Source organism: Malania oleifera, chromosome 7 (genome assembly GCF_029873635.1).
Source record: "Malania oleifera isolate guangnan ecotype guangnan chromosome 7, ASM2987363v1, whole genome shotgun sequence".
In the NCBI taxonomy this organism is placed as follows: domain Eukaryota; kingdom Viridiplantae; phylum Streptophyta; class Magnoliopsida; order Santalales; family Ximeniaceae; genus Malania; species Malania oleifera.
Window position 1 is genome coordinate 61785514 of NC_080423.1, and position 15603 is coordinate 61801116.

Sequence of the window (15603 nt, forward strand, 5' to 3'; positions counted from 1 at the left end):
ACTTGTACTATTTTTCAATTCCTTAATCATATTTTTCCTTCTTTTCCCATTCGCAATCTAATGCACAAACCTAGATTTTACAATTTCCTTCCCTAATCCACTTAAACCTAGATTTCGCCTCCAACTCCTTCTCCTAGAGTACTAAATCATTTAACTCATTCTTCAAAATGAAACTATCAGCCTCAACCTCAGGCAACTCCTTAATATCCCCCCCCCCCCCCCAACTAGCCCACACCCGGATCCAAACAATCCTCTCCTGTAAAATACTTTCGTAACTCTTATGTCTCCATAAACCTCCAAATTCCATCTTTCATACTTCCCTCAAAGTGCTTCAATCCTTTTATAAATTTAAAACCTTCCCAAACCAACACTGAAAAATCACCCAAGACTTCCCACTAAATAATGAAAGGAACGATAGGTCAATCAAATATTCCCAAATGAAAGGGATTAGGATACCTCACCTTACTAGACCAACATGGTGACAAATGATTGCATACTAGCCAAGAAAGAACCTCCTAGGTGACATTATGAAACTCATCCTCCTATTCCCACACACACAAAAAAAAAAAAAAAAAACGAGTTACCAACTGAGTAGGCATAGAATGCTGACCGCAAACAAACCACGCAATCAAGGAATTCTCTAAAAAGGGTATTTGGTTTGTAGAATCTTTCAACATTCCCAAGAATGTGATGCCTGTGTCATCCCATTCCCATGTTTGTTTGCGTACCGAAATCTAACGTGGCGGCATTCTAACATTTCTAGGAATGAAAGATTTCCACAAAACAAGGGCACCGCATTCCCACTCTCTCCCATGGGTAAAAGTTTCATGAGAATTGTACTTTTGGGACCAAATTGCCATCATTACTTGGTTAATTGGATGTTAATCCCATAATATAATATTATTAAACAATATTATTATATTTAATATAATAAATAATCAATAAAAATAGAAAAATATTTTATAATAATATAATATACTGGATAAGTTTTGGAGACTATATCCCCTCAATTACTTTGGTTAATTACTAAGTGTTGAATATTTTCTTTAATTTGTGATTGTCATAAGTTCGAGGACATGGATTCAATTCGTAGCAGGTTTTTGTGTTGAAAATATAATTGTTTTTTGTATATTAATTATAAACATGTTAAAGGTGTACAATGGGTCATCTTCTCGAAATACCTGCCAGGATTCCCATGTCCAACTTCACAAACATGGGCATTAGGATACATTTCTAGGACACTTACCATGCAAACAAAAAAAAAATATTTCCATAAAGCAAGGATCTCATTACCAAGATGGAATGTCATTTCATGAGAATATTTTTCATGTGGCGAACCAAACACCCCTTACAAGAATATTCCACAAAATGCACTCCTAAAATAAAGTCAAATTTTTGCATATTCTCTAGAGTGTCATTTTCCTTTTACCTCTGCTTTCATTTCATCTAGCCAAGGACTATGGGAATGGCACATTAGTCAACTCTCTAGCCTATTTAAAGAAAATGGAAAATAAACCAAAGTTCTTTTGTTTTACAAAAAACAATATCTATAGTATGTCTATACATACAGTGAACTATTCAAAAGGGCTGCAAACCATTGTGATTTCAAACATAGTAAACATACACTTGAAGAACTTCCATGATGTCAAATGAACTCCATTCATTTTTCATAACTTGTGGATCAGAACAGAATTTATATGCATACATACATTTAAACAAACACATGCACACCACACAGCCGCAAACGCAGATAAAAGGAACTCTCTAATACTATTTCTCCACAACACTTCCCTGGCCTTCAGATGATGCTAATTTTTAGTCTCTTCCACCACAAAAATCTTTCACACTGGAAGATGAGTAAATTATAAAACGAGTATATTTCACCATCTTCTAAAGAGGTTTGGTGATATTCCAAGCACCTCCCTGAGGTTTGAGAAGCTACTTACCAGCAGAATAAAACAACAACAACAAACCAAGCCTTAAGTCCCATTAGGTGGGATCGGCTACATGAATCCTGTTCCTCCAATTTATGCAATCATAAAAAATTTCCTTCGACAAAATCATGGCAATTAAATCCTTACTATCTCATTACCAACAGAATAAAAAGGGGAGAAAAAAAAAAAAAAACAGAACAAAAATAAAATCCCTAGCTATGTATTTCTTTTCAACTCTCGGATGTCAAAAAGGACCGAATATTCTTCAAAGTTCAAACTTCCTCAATCCTTTATATCTTGTAAATCTTCTTTGCTTATATTATAACCGGTTCTATCTGCATGGACTCAAAAGCTAATAATGATTTACTTGCCTCTGTTGTCACCTTCCTTGCATCCAACAAATCTGCTTTATTACCAGCGAGTGCCACCACCATATTTGGATTACCTTGCAGCAAAGAAATGAGGAAAGAGAGAACATTCAGAAAAATGACAACAAATAGCTACCCAATATACCAAGTAAATTAACTGTACAGAATAATGATTTGATTTTAAGAAGCCTATATAATGGTCACAGCTGAAATTCACTGTGCATTGCATGTCAAAGCAGTGCCCAAATCTGCTTTAACATGCTGAAAACATGTCAGAAATGCTGACAATAGAACCTGAACAAGAGCATAACAAGAGTACATAGAAAACATAGAATTAAGAATAACACACACTACCTTGTGCTTGAAGCTCTTGAACCCATTTTTTTGCCTGATGGAATGAGGCCTACACATTAAGGGATCCCAGCATTTATTCGCATTGCATAATTACAGAACAAGTCAAAGATGAGCAATAGTGCAATAAGAATAACATAATATAGATACATTAAAAAAAAAAAATTAAACAGCTCTTCTATACAAGCTTAAAGTTTTAGCTCAAGTGGTAATCTAACAAGGTCACTTTGTTCCTATTTCTTGCATATCCATCTAGGAAAAATATGAATTGTTTTGACATGTTTAATTGGTTTAAAAGTCTCAACAAGCGTCAGGTCCTAGGTATCCTTTTCTCACTTTGATGGGTGTTTAGATTCATATGCATTGTTTCTTAGACCGGCTAGTTTAAACAAAAAATTAAGTCAATTGGTATAGGTTGTCGGGTCACCTATGTATACATTTTGCCAAACACAAGCTCTATGGTTTTGCACAACAGTACAGGCAACAGGTGGAACATGACACAAAATACAATAGGAAAAACCTATTAACACATGGCATCATTTTTTTTATTAAGACTTTATTAAGAGAAGGAAAACATACAAGGCGGACATCAAACCCTCCCAAACAATACAAAAGACAACCAATAAATAAATAAAGCTAAATACTGCCAACGATCACATTGAAGATCAAACAAACTAAAATTACCAATCGTGGAAAATATGAATATATATCTCAGGAAAAAACACCTATAAAATAACAAAAATTGCACACAGCCATAATCTCCTGGTTTGCATCTGAAACCTCTTAAAAGGCAATCAAAAAAAGTCTCCAAAGTCCGAAGAGTTAGGACATACCCAACACTTACCAAAGAAACCAAAGAGCTTGTTGGCCTCCCTATCATTAAGATTTCTAGAAAAATGAAAGTCCTAAGAAACACAATCTTCATCAATTATCAAAAAATAAGAAATAGGAGACCAAAGTAACAAGAAAGAAAGAAAGAAAGAAAAAGCAACAGAAAATAGTGCCCTCCACCCAAAAGGTCCTCCCAGAAACGGATCCAAGATCCATCCCCCACTTTGTACTTAATACAAGGAAAGAAAAGGGGTGACAAAAAAAAAATGTGGCATGCAATGGGCAAGGCTCTCATGCCATTGGGGTCCAGGATGAGCATGATGTATGCAGTCTTACCTCCACAATTGGAGAGACTGTTTCCCTGACTTGAGCTGCTGACCTTCAGGTTAGGAAGTCGCACCCTCACCATTGAAAGAAAAATGTGACATCAGCTACATAAATATCTGTGGAATTCATGAGAAACTTTATTCCTAATATTACAATCCATCCATTCACCTGCAAACCAAATTTACTCTTGCTAACTTAATGCCAAAGAGAGTTGGTTTCCAAAGGAAAACACCAGAACCACTTACCCACATGGCATGAATGAAAAATATCTTAAAAGAGAAGTTTGTTCCACCATGAGGGAGTAATTAAAAGTTAAGAGGTCAGGTTTGTATCAAAATTCAAAAAACCAGTCAGTTACCCCTCGCATGTAGGACTCCAAAGTGGCCACCACCCTAGGTGAAGTGTTCATGAAGAGATTTACATAACAAGAAATTTGGAGTACCCTATTTCAAGTCCTTAGTGAATCCTTATTGTACAAAACTTTGGGCTTACTTTGATCATGCTAATAATTTCAGTGCACACATTTCCAATCTTTTCGTGGACAGAAAATCCAAGATGAATAGCTTACAAGGAGATAAAGATGCTAAACATGTGGACTGTCCATGCTCCTTGTGAACTTAAGGAGGGGATTCACCATTCAGTAGCACCAACTTGTTACATGATTTAATAGTTGAGACATGTGAAAACTCCTATAATCAGTCTTTTACTATTGAGGCCAAAATTCATGTCAATAACTTTGATCCTGACCACGTTTAGAGACTGTTAAATCTATTCATGGTCCCTCCAAGCTTGAGGCATCGGTCCATGATACTTTTTGAGGTGGTGTCTTCTTCTCCTTTGAAAATATGCCCCTCAAATCTACTCTTATAGTGCCATGCATTCCTTGACCAAATCTAATAATTTTTTTCTGTGATTGCATATTTATAGGATTTACCATTAGATTAAGGGCTTGTTTCTTTACCAAAAGGCAGGAGAGCCTCTTTGTTGCTTCTAGGAGACTGTAAAAGACTAATTACACCTCTAGTTCCAAGGTTTCAATTCCCCTTCTTGCTTCATGTGTTACATAATATGGATGTTGCCGAGATTCCAAATGACCACTTTCTGATTGGAATTTTTCTTTGCTACTTTATTAACAAGTGAGTTTGTTCATGCATGCTTGGCGTGTAACATTAGGATTTCTTAAATCTCATCCATTTCCAAGTTGGAACGGGAGAAACAACTTCTTTTGGCAAAACAACTGGTGCAACCCATCTCCTCTGAGGTCTCACTTTCCTGCAATCTTCAATCTTGCCTGTAACAAAGATGCTTTGGTGAGTCTGTATGTGGACCATTCTCTCAATGAGGCAGCCTGAAACATCCCTTTTGTTCAAAATGCTCATGACTGGGAGCTTGATTTTTTTGCTGATTTTAATGGATGTCTTTATAGATATATCTGAGGGCGAGCCTTGGATCAACGGTAAGGTTGCTCCTTTGTGACCGGTTGGTCATGGGTTTGAGTCCAAAGAAACAGCCTCTCTACATAAAAGTAGGGATAAGGCTGCGTACGCCATGATGACCCTCCCCTTACCCTCACAAAGCGGGGAACTTTATTGCTCGGGGACGCTCTTTTCTGTATAGAAATATCCCCGATATGACCAATCCAGATGTGCCATTATGGCAACTCATAAAAATGGTTACTTCATGGCCAGCTCCTTCTAGAAGCAGCTGAACAGCACTGACTTGATTTCCCCTTGGAAAGAAATTTGGAAAACTCTTGCGCTAACCAAAGTTGCTTTTTTCACTTAGGAGGCAACTCTGAGGAAGATTCTTACTCTCAAATTAATTCAGAGAAGGGATTCCACTTAGGTTAACAGATGCTTTCTTTTCAAAGTTGATGCAGAACTGTTGACTACCTTCTGCTCCACTGCCCCAGGACCAGAATTTTTTGGAATCTGACTACTAATCTTTCAGGACAGCCCTGGACCATTTCTGAATCTGCAGGAAAGGAAATCTGGGCTTGGAAGGGTTTTTCTGCGAATAGAGAAAGGAAAAAAGCCTGGTCCTTGATCCCTTTCACCATATTTTTGAATTATGTGGAGAGAGAAATGCTAGAGCCCATGAAGGAACTTCTACTTCTCCACAGTCCTCAAGGATGGGTGGCTTTCTAAGCTTCCTTCCTGGTTTAATAAACAGAACATGCCAGACATTCAATTTTTGATCTCTTGGATACATCGTCACACTGTTGATTGATCTCTTTTGCTTCTTTCTTTTTTTCTCTGTTTTCTTGTTTGTAAATTGGTGGCACCCCTTTGACATAGCCAGAAGAAAAAGCCCATAGAGAAGTGAGGAATCCAACTCTATTCAAAGGAATAAGTAATGCCAGAGACAGCATATTGAAGATACAGGCATTTCTTTCCAACCAAATGCTCCAAAATCCAAAAAAAAAAAAAAAAAACACTGCACAAGCTCACAATTTTCTAGCATCATTGTTCTTATGAGACCATTTAATAGAGTTAATGAACTTAATATAAAAAGATTTGTCACAGCTCTACATATGCAACAACAAATGGATAAAGGTTCTAAACACAACAATAACAAAGATGCAAACAAACAATCAAATGCACTGATGTGAAAAGGCATCTTTTCTGTGTTTTTTTTTTTTTTTTTTTTTTCAAACAAGAAACTGAGTAAGCAATAAATCACATACACTAAACAAACACAATGAGTGAATTTCTCGACTTGCCAAATACCCTAAAGATTGCCTTGCAATCACACTCAGCTGTTCCTGCAATTTATCAGACTTTTACCCTTTTTCTTTTTTATAACAAAGAATTGTATTAAAAGAGAGAAGCGTGTACATCAGAAAATTAGAAATAGAAAGGAAAGGAAAAAAGAAAAGGCAGGGAGAATAAGAAATCCTACCTTTACATCAATAGAAACTAGTTACAAAGAACGCAACCCAAACAGAGAACCAAGATCAATGTAACAGGGCCAAACAAACCCGCTGCAAGTCTTCCAGAGAAACATGACAAAAGAGCCATTTGCCAACACCCACAATGATCCAAGATATACCACCCTACTCCAAAGCAAATTGTTAGCAATAGCCACCTTTTGAATATTCTAGCATTCCTTCCCAACCAAACACACCAAATAATAGCCATAACGATGTAATTCCAAAGAGCTAACCTAACCTTTCCTTTGCCAAAACCCCTAAAAGTAATGGTATAAAACGCCTTCAAAGTGCATGGACAGACCCAATTTTCACCAAATATACCAAATAACATATTACAAATAGCCAACATGAAAGGGCAATGAAAAAAACAAATGTGCACAAGTCTCTTCACTCCTCATACAAAGGACACAAATGTTGAGGGACAAGGCCTTATTAGGTCTTCTCTCTTGTAGAAAATTATTGGTATTAATTCTTTCAAATATCACAGTCCAAATAAAAGCTTTTGTTTTTTAGGGAGCTTTAGCTTTCCAAAACAAAGGATACAAAACAAAAGGATCCACAGTAGAATCACAAGTCAAGTGGGTGAAAAAAGATTCACAAAAGAATTCCCCAAAAGGATCTAAACTCCAAACCCTATCATCACTCCCCAAATGAACATGAAAAGAATCGAGCGACCCGGTCAAAATAGCCATCTCATTAATCTCTCTCTCATTTAGATTTTTCCCAAAATGGAACATCCGAGTATGCCCATCTTCTTGCAAAAGAAGAAAAGCAGAAATCGAGATGTCACGAAGATCCGATAAACAAAAAAGACAAGGGAGGGAAGTACTAGCCAAAGGAATCTTCCGCACCCAATTATCCTCCCAAAAGTGAATACACTCCCCATTAACCACTCTATAATGGACTTTAGGAAGGAAATAATCATAAATATGAGATACAAACTTCCAAGGACTCAAATAATTAGTGTTAGTTCCCACTTCAGAATCCCACCCATTTTGTAGCATTCCAAATTTACTGTGAATTACCTTATGCCGAAGAGAATTAGGCTCTACAGGAAAGCGTCATGACCATTTCTCCACCAAAGACATGCTTTTGGACACCAAGTTATCAAGACCCAAGCCTCTCCCTTTTAGGCACAAGCAGTCTTCCAACCTACAAGATGATCTCTACTACCCTCTCTCCCACTCGACAATAAGAAATCCCTCATTAATTTCTCAAGCCTCAGCACCAACCTCATAGGGATTCCAAAAAGAGAAAGGTAATACAAAGAGATGGAAGACAGAAAAACGTGGATAAGGGTAATACGACCCCCTAAAGTGGACAACGCTCCTTTCCTCCCATCTTATTTCCTAGCCACTCTCTCAAAAAAAGGGTCCCATAAAGAGTTCACATTGGGATTACCACCTAGAGGGACACCTAAGTAATAGATCAAATCAAAATGGCACAACCAGCACGCCTAGAAAAAGGATAAACATTAATATCCCGACCCACCAGACCGCTCTGACAGAAATTAATTTTCAGCCTGGACACTTTTTCAAACACCTGTATGTTAGTCAACAAATTAGGGAAGTAACTTATATTATCTGATACAAAAAGAATAGTATCACCTACGAACTGAAGATGAGAAAAGATGCAATTCTCATAACCTACCATAATCCCCTCCACCAAAACTCTATCTACACCTCTCTCAATCATTCTACCCAAGACGTCAGTCACAACAGTAAAGAGAAAGGGAGAAAGAGGATCTCCCTGTCTTAGACCCCTGGACGCACGAAATTAAGACTTGGCCTCGCTGTTTACTAAGACAGAAAAGACCAAAGAAGATAGACATCCTCTAATCTATTTCCTCCACCTCAGGCTGAAACCCTTTCTAGCCATAATCTTGTCGAAGAAGCCCCAGCTTACCCTATCATAAGCTTTCTCAAAATCCAATTTCAACACAAGACCCCTCTTATTTCTTTGAACAGCAACTTTAACCGCCTCATTAGCTATCAAGGCAGCATCTAGGATCTGTCTGCTACCTATAAAAGCTCTTTTTCTAAGAGAGATAGTGTCCTCCAGAACAGTAGCCAACCCTTAGATAACACCTTAGTCAAAATCTTATAGACACTCATTACCAAGCAAATAGGTCTAAAGTCCTTGACTTTAACTGCACCATCTTTTTTGGGGACCAAGGTAATAAAAGTGGAATTCAAACTCCTCCCTACCACTCCATTGTGAAAGAATTCAAGAAAAACTTTGAGGAGGTCTCCCTTGAAGGTCTCCCAACTATCCTGAAAGAAAGACATAGTAAAACCATCTTGCAGAAACTCAGAATTTTTGGCAAAATTTCTTCAATGTCTTGCAAGAAAACTTCAAACTATCACCATTCTTTTTATAGAATCTTAAAATATCACAACAAATATAAATCTTGATGCAGGAAGAATTAATTCTCCTTGCACAAGCAGTCCAACTTCTCATGGTGCATATCAAGGAACTTGAAAAAGAGTGCAAAGCTAGTGTTTTTGGTCAAAATATGACATTCTGGAAATAGTAGGAGAAGGTTTGATCAAGTCACACATACAAAGCTAGCATGTGAGGCCCGTTGCTTCCACCAAGCATTCCAGTAACTGTGTTCAGCACAATGGAAGATTGGGATCACAATGAGCAGCAGAGTTGTAACCAAAAAAGGTTTGGAAATGAGGAGATAACTGACTTGAAGCAGTTGACCAACACCAGAGTGTCACGTGGAGGCACATCAACTTGCAGGTGGCAGCAGTTCTTCTAGTTTTGGCCAGTCTGTGGCTTTCAAGTTCAAATCTGAAGTCTGATTGCTGGTTAAACTCCTTCACAATGACCAGGCAAATTCAAGTCCTTTCCTGAGATTCTCTAAGTGCTGCAATGACTATGAGAACTCAGGTCAGAGAGACCTGGGCTTCAAAGATGACAGTTGCAATAGGAAACATCCACAGTGGATTGACTTTGCTGTGATATGTGCTAAACTCTTAGGTTACATTCAGTTTGTGGAAAGTCTATTCCCAGGGATAGAATGAATGAGATGGAAACATAATAAAAAATTGCATAGGAATATAATAAATTACGAAAAATTTACTAATGTGAAAGCTTGCATTATTCCATCCAACATGAAATAGAATGATAAAAAGGCATTCCTATGGTGAGAGTAAGGAATAGGTATTCCTTGTCAATTACACAGCAGGGAACAAGAAAAAGAGAGACAGAAGAAGAGGAAGGGGAGAAGAGAGGAAGAACGAGAAGAATGAAGAAGAGAAAGCAGTGGTATGAGTCCTCCACTACTCTGATTCAATTCAAATTGCACAACCGAATATACAACACACATGCACAATACTTTAACACCCCACCACCAAAGTAGAACACATATTAACATAACAGTCCCTAAATAACTAAAAGTTATTAAAACATAGCTTCCAGATTTAACACTCAATTCTTAACAACAACTAAGATAGGCTTGCCAAATGGGTGGCCTAAGCAGTGGTATGAGCCCTCCACTACTCTCTCTGCACAATTATCTATCAGGAGTCAATGAAACCTTGCCTGAGACCATCTCTTAAACTAAATGAGGTCTTCCATCATGTTCATTCCAGCACAAGTACACATAAGGAGTTCATAATCCCATGCATGATTTTGTTGATCCCAGTACTCAATCAATATGATTTCTCATCATGTTAATGATCAGCTCGGTGTACAGCCATTTTAGGCTCAAAAGATGTCAACAATGGGTTACTGAACTGAATTTGAAAACATTTTCTTCCTATGTTGATGCAGACTTCATGCTTGGTGAGATTCTATTTTAGATTGTTCCTATGTTTGTGGTTTGCATGCTTGTGATGTATTGGTGAAAGCCATGACAATTTCAGAATTTCATTTACAATGGGCACAAGTTGCCAAATTCCATCAGCAACAGCCATCAAAATTGGTTTAGTTCATGATAAATTGTGTTGCTACTTGTCTCCAATGTGAAAGCCTCCTTTGAGTGTAGATTTTGGGTTACTCCTGTACACCCAGTCCTATTAATCAGCATTCAAATCCAAACTTTTTCATAGTCGAGGGGAATCACGGCAGCAGTAGCCTTATGTAGAAAGGACCCAACCAGGAAGCCCCATGCATCATTCAAGAAATTTAGGAAATGTAGGAATCATTTAGTTGTGGCAAATAGTTTTCATTTTCCATTTTTAGTCTTCCAAAGAACTATAAAAAAATCCAACTTACTTTTTAGTTTTCCAAGATTCATATTAAAAAGGCAGAAAATGAAGGTTTTGTTTAGTTGTGCAAAACTGTTTTTATTTTTTATTTCTAGATTTCAAAAATAATTACAATAAACACACCTTGTTTTTCAATTTTTCAAAAATTACATAAGGTAGAATCAAGTATGGGGTTTAGATTTGGATTTGTGTGGATTTGGAAGAAACTCAATACAAATTTATACTATATTTTGTTTAAATCTGCACAAATCCAAATCTAATATCCAAATTCCATGCTGCCAAACACTGGGTAAAAATTCAAAAATCTGGAAAAAAAAAAAAAAAAAAAATTTGTTTTCCAACTTTCCTATATAAATTTTGAAAATTAAAAAGCAAGGTGACATTTTTTGTAATTATTTTTAAAATTAGAAATGCTAAATAAAACTATTTTCACAAGCAATTAGTGCCAAAAATTTTTATTGCTTTTCATTTTTTATTTTTTTTTGTACAAATGTTTTACAACTAAAAAATTAGCCAACTTTTTTTTTGTACTTCTTGGGAAAATTAAAAATGGAAAGAATAATCAATTTAATTTTGGGAATTACGCTTTAGGGTTTTGGTATAAATATTGCATTGCAATCACTTTGAAATTTGTGAAATTGGGAATTATATTTAGGGCTTTCCTACCCTTTGAGTTTAGACAGTACATCCTACACCAACCTCTGCCTTCATTCATTTATTGGCAACTGCACCAATGTCTCTGCCACATAGAGAAACTCTACAAGGCTCACGCAGTCCCCTGTCCAGTAAGCAGCTTCGATGAATCTGAAATCTGGTATGGTGCCTCATTCATCATAGTAAAGGCAGTATAAGACAACAATCATACTCCCCTCTATCACAGGTCTGTGAGGAGAAGAACCTCCTTTCTGGGAGCAAACACATTAAGAAGGCAGCCGAAGGCAGCCAAAATGTCTCGGGCCTAACCTGATTTGAGTCATTAAAGTATTCAATAATGGGCCTGACCACACAACTAATAATCCATTAGGCCCAAAGTTCGTTATAACCAATGTCCAGCCCGCCCTTGAGGGCTGCAGGCATTCAAACTTGAGTTGCAAAGCAGATGAAACATGCATATGTTATTGTGCCAAGAGCAACAACCAAAATTATTTCCCTCTTTGAACCAGGAACCTCCCTGCCTTTCCCACTCACAACTCGTCCAAATGGCCAGAAAACCACCAGCGCTGCACTGGTTCATTGCTGTTCTTTAAAAATTCAACAATTCTAGGCCTCATTGAAGCTCCCAATCTTCCAAAAAAAATGCTCTGCCCTGTCCCTGCATTCCTCATATCCTGTTCAACAGTTTAGGGAGTCTCAGAATGCTCCCTGATCATGTCAATGTTACAAGAACCACAATCCCTACGTATGAACATGATCTTCACTGGCAATCCCAGCTAGTATCTCACTAAAAGCAAACTCAGCTAGAACCTTAAACATTTTCCACCAATCGACTGCTTATTTTCCATAAGAAATTATGATCTTTTGTAGAACGCCCTGCACGGAATCTAGAACAACCACTGAAGTCCCTGATTATTAGTCACAAGATGCATCTATACACCATAATTAGGCGATTGAAAAAAACTCTTACCCAGGGATTCTCCCTTTTTCCAAACCTGTTCTCCCTTTGAGAGGCCAACCACCTTACCTGTCTCTCATCCACTGCAAAAAATAGAAATAACAACTACCTTCTCCACTTGGGAGGAACAGATCATCATTGCCAACCAGTTGAAAATTTAAAAAACCTTCTGTGGAGACACTCCACCCAGCAGTTACAGCTCATTTTTAAATGTTCCACAAAAGTTTAGTATAGTTAACAGGATCTCAAGATTCCTTGTTGGAAAATTATAGCTAGCTAGCATAATATGTGCATAAAGTCAAACTGCACATAGCATTTTACCCAAACCCCATACTTACACCGCAATCCAAATAAAACTGAACACTCTCCAGTCTTGAAGCCTTGCACTTTCAGAGACACATTTAGACTTTGTAGACTGCATAGATTTTTTTTTTTTCAAATATATATAAAAAGAAGCTATATTAGATAGAAAGAAAGGAACATACAACGTGCGGGGACAAGGATTCCACCAAATAAAACAAGAAAACCCCATAAGGGAAAAAAAAACACACACACTAATCAACTCCTTAACATATAACAGTAGACAATGTGTTAACTAAGGAAATCCCTTCTCAACCCCTTTCCATCATAATTTGCTGAGGTCTTCAATTTTGCTAATTCCCTTTGTCCCTTCAACTTTCGACTTTTTCCACCATCCATGCGCACTTCAATTCCTCCAAAATCAGTTAACTTTAAGCCCATTTCATCCAAAAGATCTTGTGCTTCTAGGTCCTTCTTAGGAACCTCCTCCACAGGTGTAGGCAAAATTCCATCCCTTCGCTGTAAATTGTAAACCAGACCATCATTATCAAAGATAGAAACTCCCTCAGGTCCTTCCAACGGGGTTTCATGGACATATGATAAATCCCCAAGCTCTTCACAAGAATCCGAAACATACCCATATTGTTCTCGAATCTCATCCAACAACAGCCCCCCACCACAATCAAACTCACTAATATTAGCACTTCTGAATCTGAGAAGTTCCCCCTTTTCTTTCCCTCTTTTTCTTTACTTACCCCATAACTATACCCAGCTTGCTTCTTAGCATGCAAATCTTCCACTATACTAAGCTCCCCTTTAGAATCTCTCTTTAATAACTTTGCTATTTACACACCAGATGTTTCTATCTTGTCTTCAAATACCTTCTTCAGCACCATACAAGCCGCCCTCCGATGAGCATAAACCTTGTTTCCCTCAAATTTGTTATAATTAAGACAAAAACCATCAGACTTTCTCCCCCCCCCAAAAAGCAAATTTTAACCTTTTTTTTAACTCTTTTCTGCATCACTTTCTAATTCCTCTTCTAAACTTAGTGCATTTATATCACCGCAATCTTGTTTCAAATCTTCTCTACTGCTAATCTGAGTTTGTTCAATTTGACTAATATCTTAGGAATCTATAGACTGGGAATGTTAAGTACTATCAAAAGATACAGTGTCATCCTTCCCAATTCTCGGCTTCTGGGATCTAAGGACAGACTCTTGGACCTGCCTATTTTTGGTTTCCAGCAAGAAAGTACCTGGATCACTATTATCCAAACCATAAGCCTGACTACCACCATGGTCCATCTGCATGAAGCCCCACGAATCAGATCCTCCCTTTAAGCCCACTTCAGACTTTCCTAAAACTTGAATCTGATCGAATAATTGGCCCAATTTATTAAGAATAGACATACCTTCTTTTTTTATTATTTGGGCAAGGTCCAGAACCAGAAAAATACCACCCAATCCATTCCTCTTTGCAATCTCCTCCTCAAAGGCAGCCCTAACTGCATCTGAGAATATTGTAACTACTGCCAAAACCCTAGCTTAATTGCCATTCAGGTCTAACAATTCTGGTCGTTCTGCAATGGGTCCAGACTTCAAAAACTCCGGTTCCTTCAACTGCATCACACCTCCACATCTGCAACACCGATCCTCTCTTCCACCCACCATACCCTGATTCCAGAGCAAGATTGACTACCACAACCCACATCTTCGCCCTTTTTACCTTCCAGCACCACCTGACTCCACAATCAGGGACATGAAGGGTCATCTGCAACTACAGCTTCAGATTCCTTCTGAAATACCTTTGCAATTTCACAGAAGTTGACAAAGTTTCAACAAACCTCGCCTTTTACGCCGGCAGGAATGAACATGGAAATTCTTTCCTTTCCTTCCCAGCCCTAACTCCATAAACTTTCCCACCTTCGTCCACCTAATTGACATCCAATACAGCATGATGGCCTTATGGAAACTCTAGTACCCCCCTTCCATCCGGCTGAACACTAACAACTCATCAGCAAACCAAGAAACTGCCTCTTTAGAAAACCTAACCCATTTGTTGCGCACCACATTGTTCTTGGCCACAAGCAAAGAAGAGAACTCCCTGACCTTATCCAAACGCAGATTGAAGGATTTTCCTTCAATTTGAATCGACCGATTCAGCATGGCTTACTGCATAAAACTCCATATCACTCGTACACTCGAGAGGGAAAGAGAATCGCTTCGCGAGAGGGGAGAGAGAAACTTTTCGCAAAACCCTAGCTTCCATATTGCAACGCTTGAGAGGGAGAGAGAATTAGGCTTCAACCCTTCACCAAAGCCTTCGACCCTATGAATGTTGATGAAGCTTTGAATCATTACTCACATTGAGCCATTAAGGAAAGAAGAGAGGAGACTTCAAGCATTCATAGCCAATATCGTCACTACGATTTCCAGTGAGTTGGCAACTGGAGGTTGGGAGGGAGGTCGAACACTAAGAAGTCAACACTAACATTGAGCTGTTGAGGAAAGATGAGAAGAGGCTTTAAGCATTCGAAGCCAAAATTGTCAAATGGGGGATGCTTTCTTAGAAATTAATTCAACCTTCAAATGATTTAAAGTGCAATTTGGGAATGATTTCTATCAGAGCGTTTGTGTTGTGTCCTCTCAGCTAGCCTATAACATGAAATTAACAATATTGCACAAGCTGGGTGTTAGGATTCCCAAATCAATTGGGATTTCTAATT

General features: G+C 37.9%; 1 protein-coding gene across 1 annotated transcript in view; it reads right to left on the reverse strand.

Moving 5' to 3' along the window:
• LOC131159509 (ras-related protein RABF2a) overlaps positions 1-15603 on the reverse strand; it is a 49347-nt gene that overhangs the window by 15315 nt on the left and 18429 nt on the right. Inside the window, exons 4-5 of the mRNA XM_058114474.1 lie at positions 2657-2705; positions 2306-2379 (exon numbers count right to left, since the gene is read on the reverse strand). Coding sequence (XP_057970457.1) covers positions 2306-2379; positions 2657-2705 — 123 coding nt within the window. The remainder of the gene's footprint in view (positions 1-2305; positions 2380-2656; positions 2706-15603) is intronic.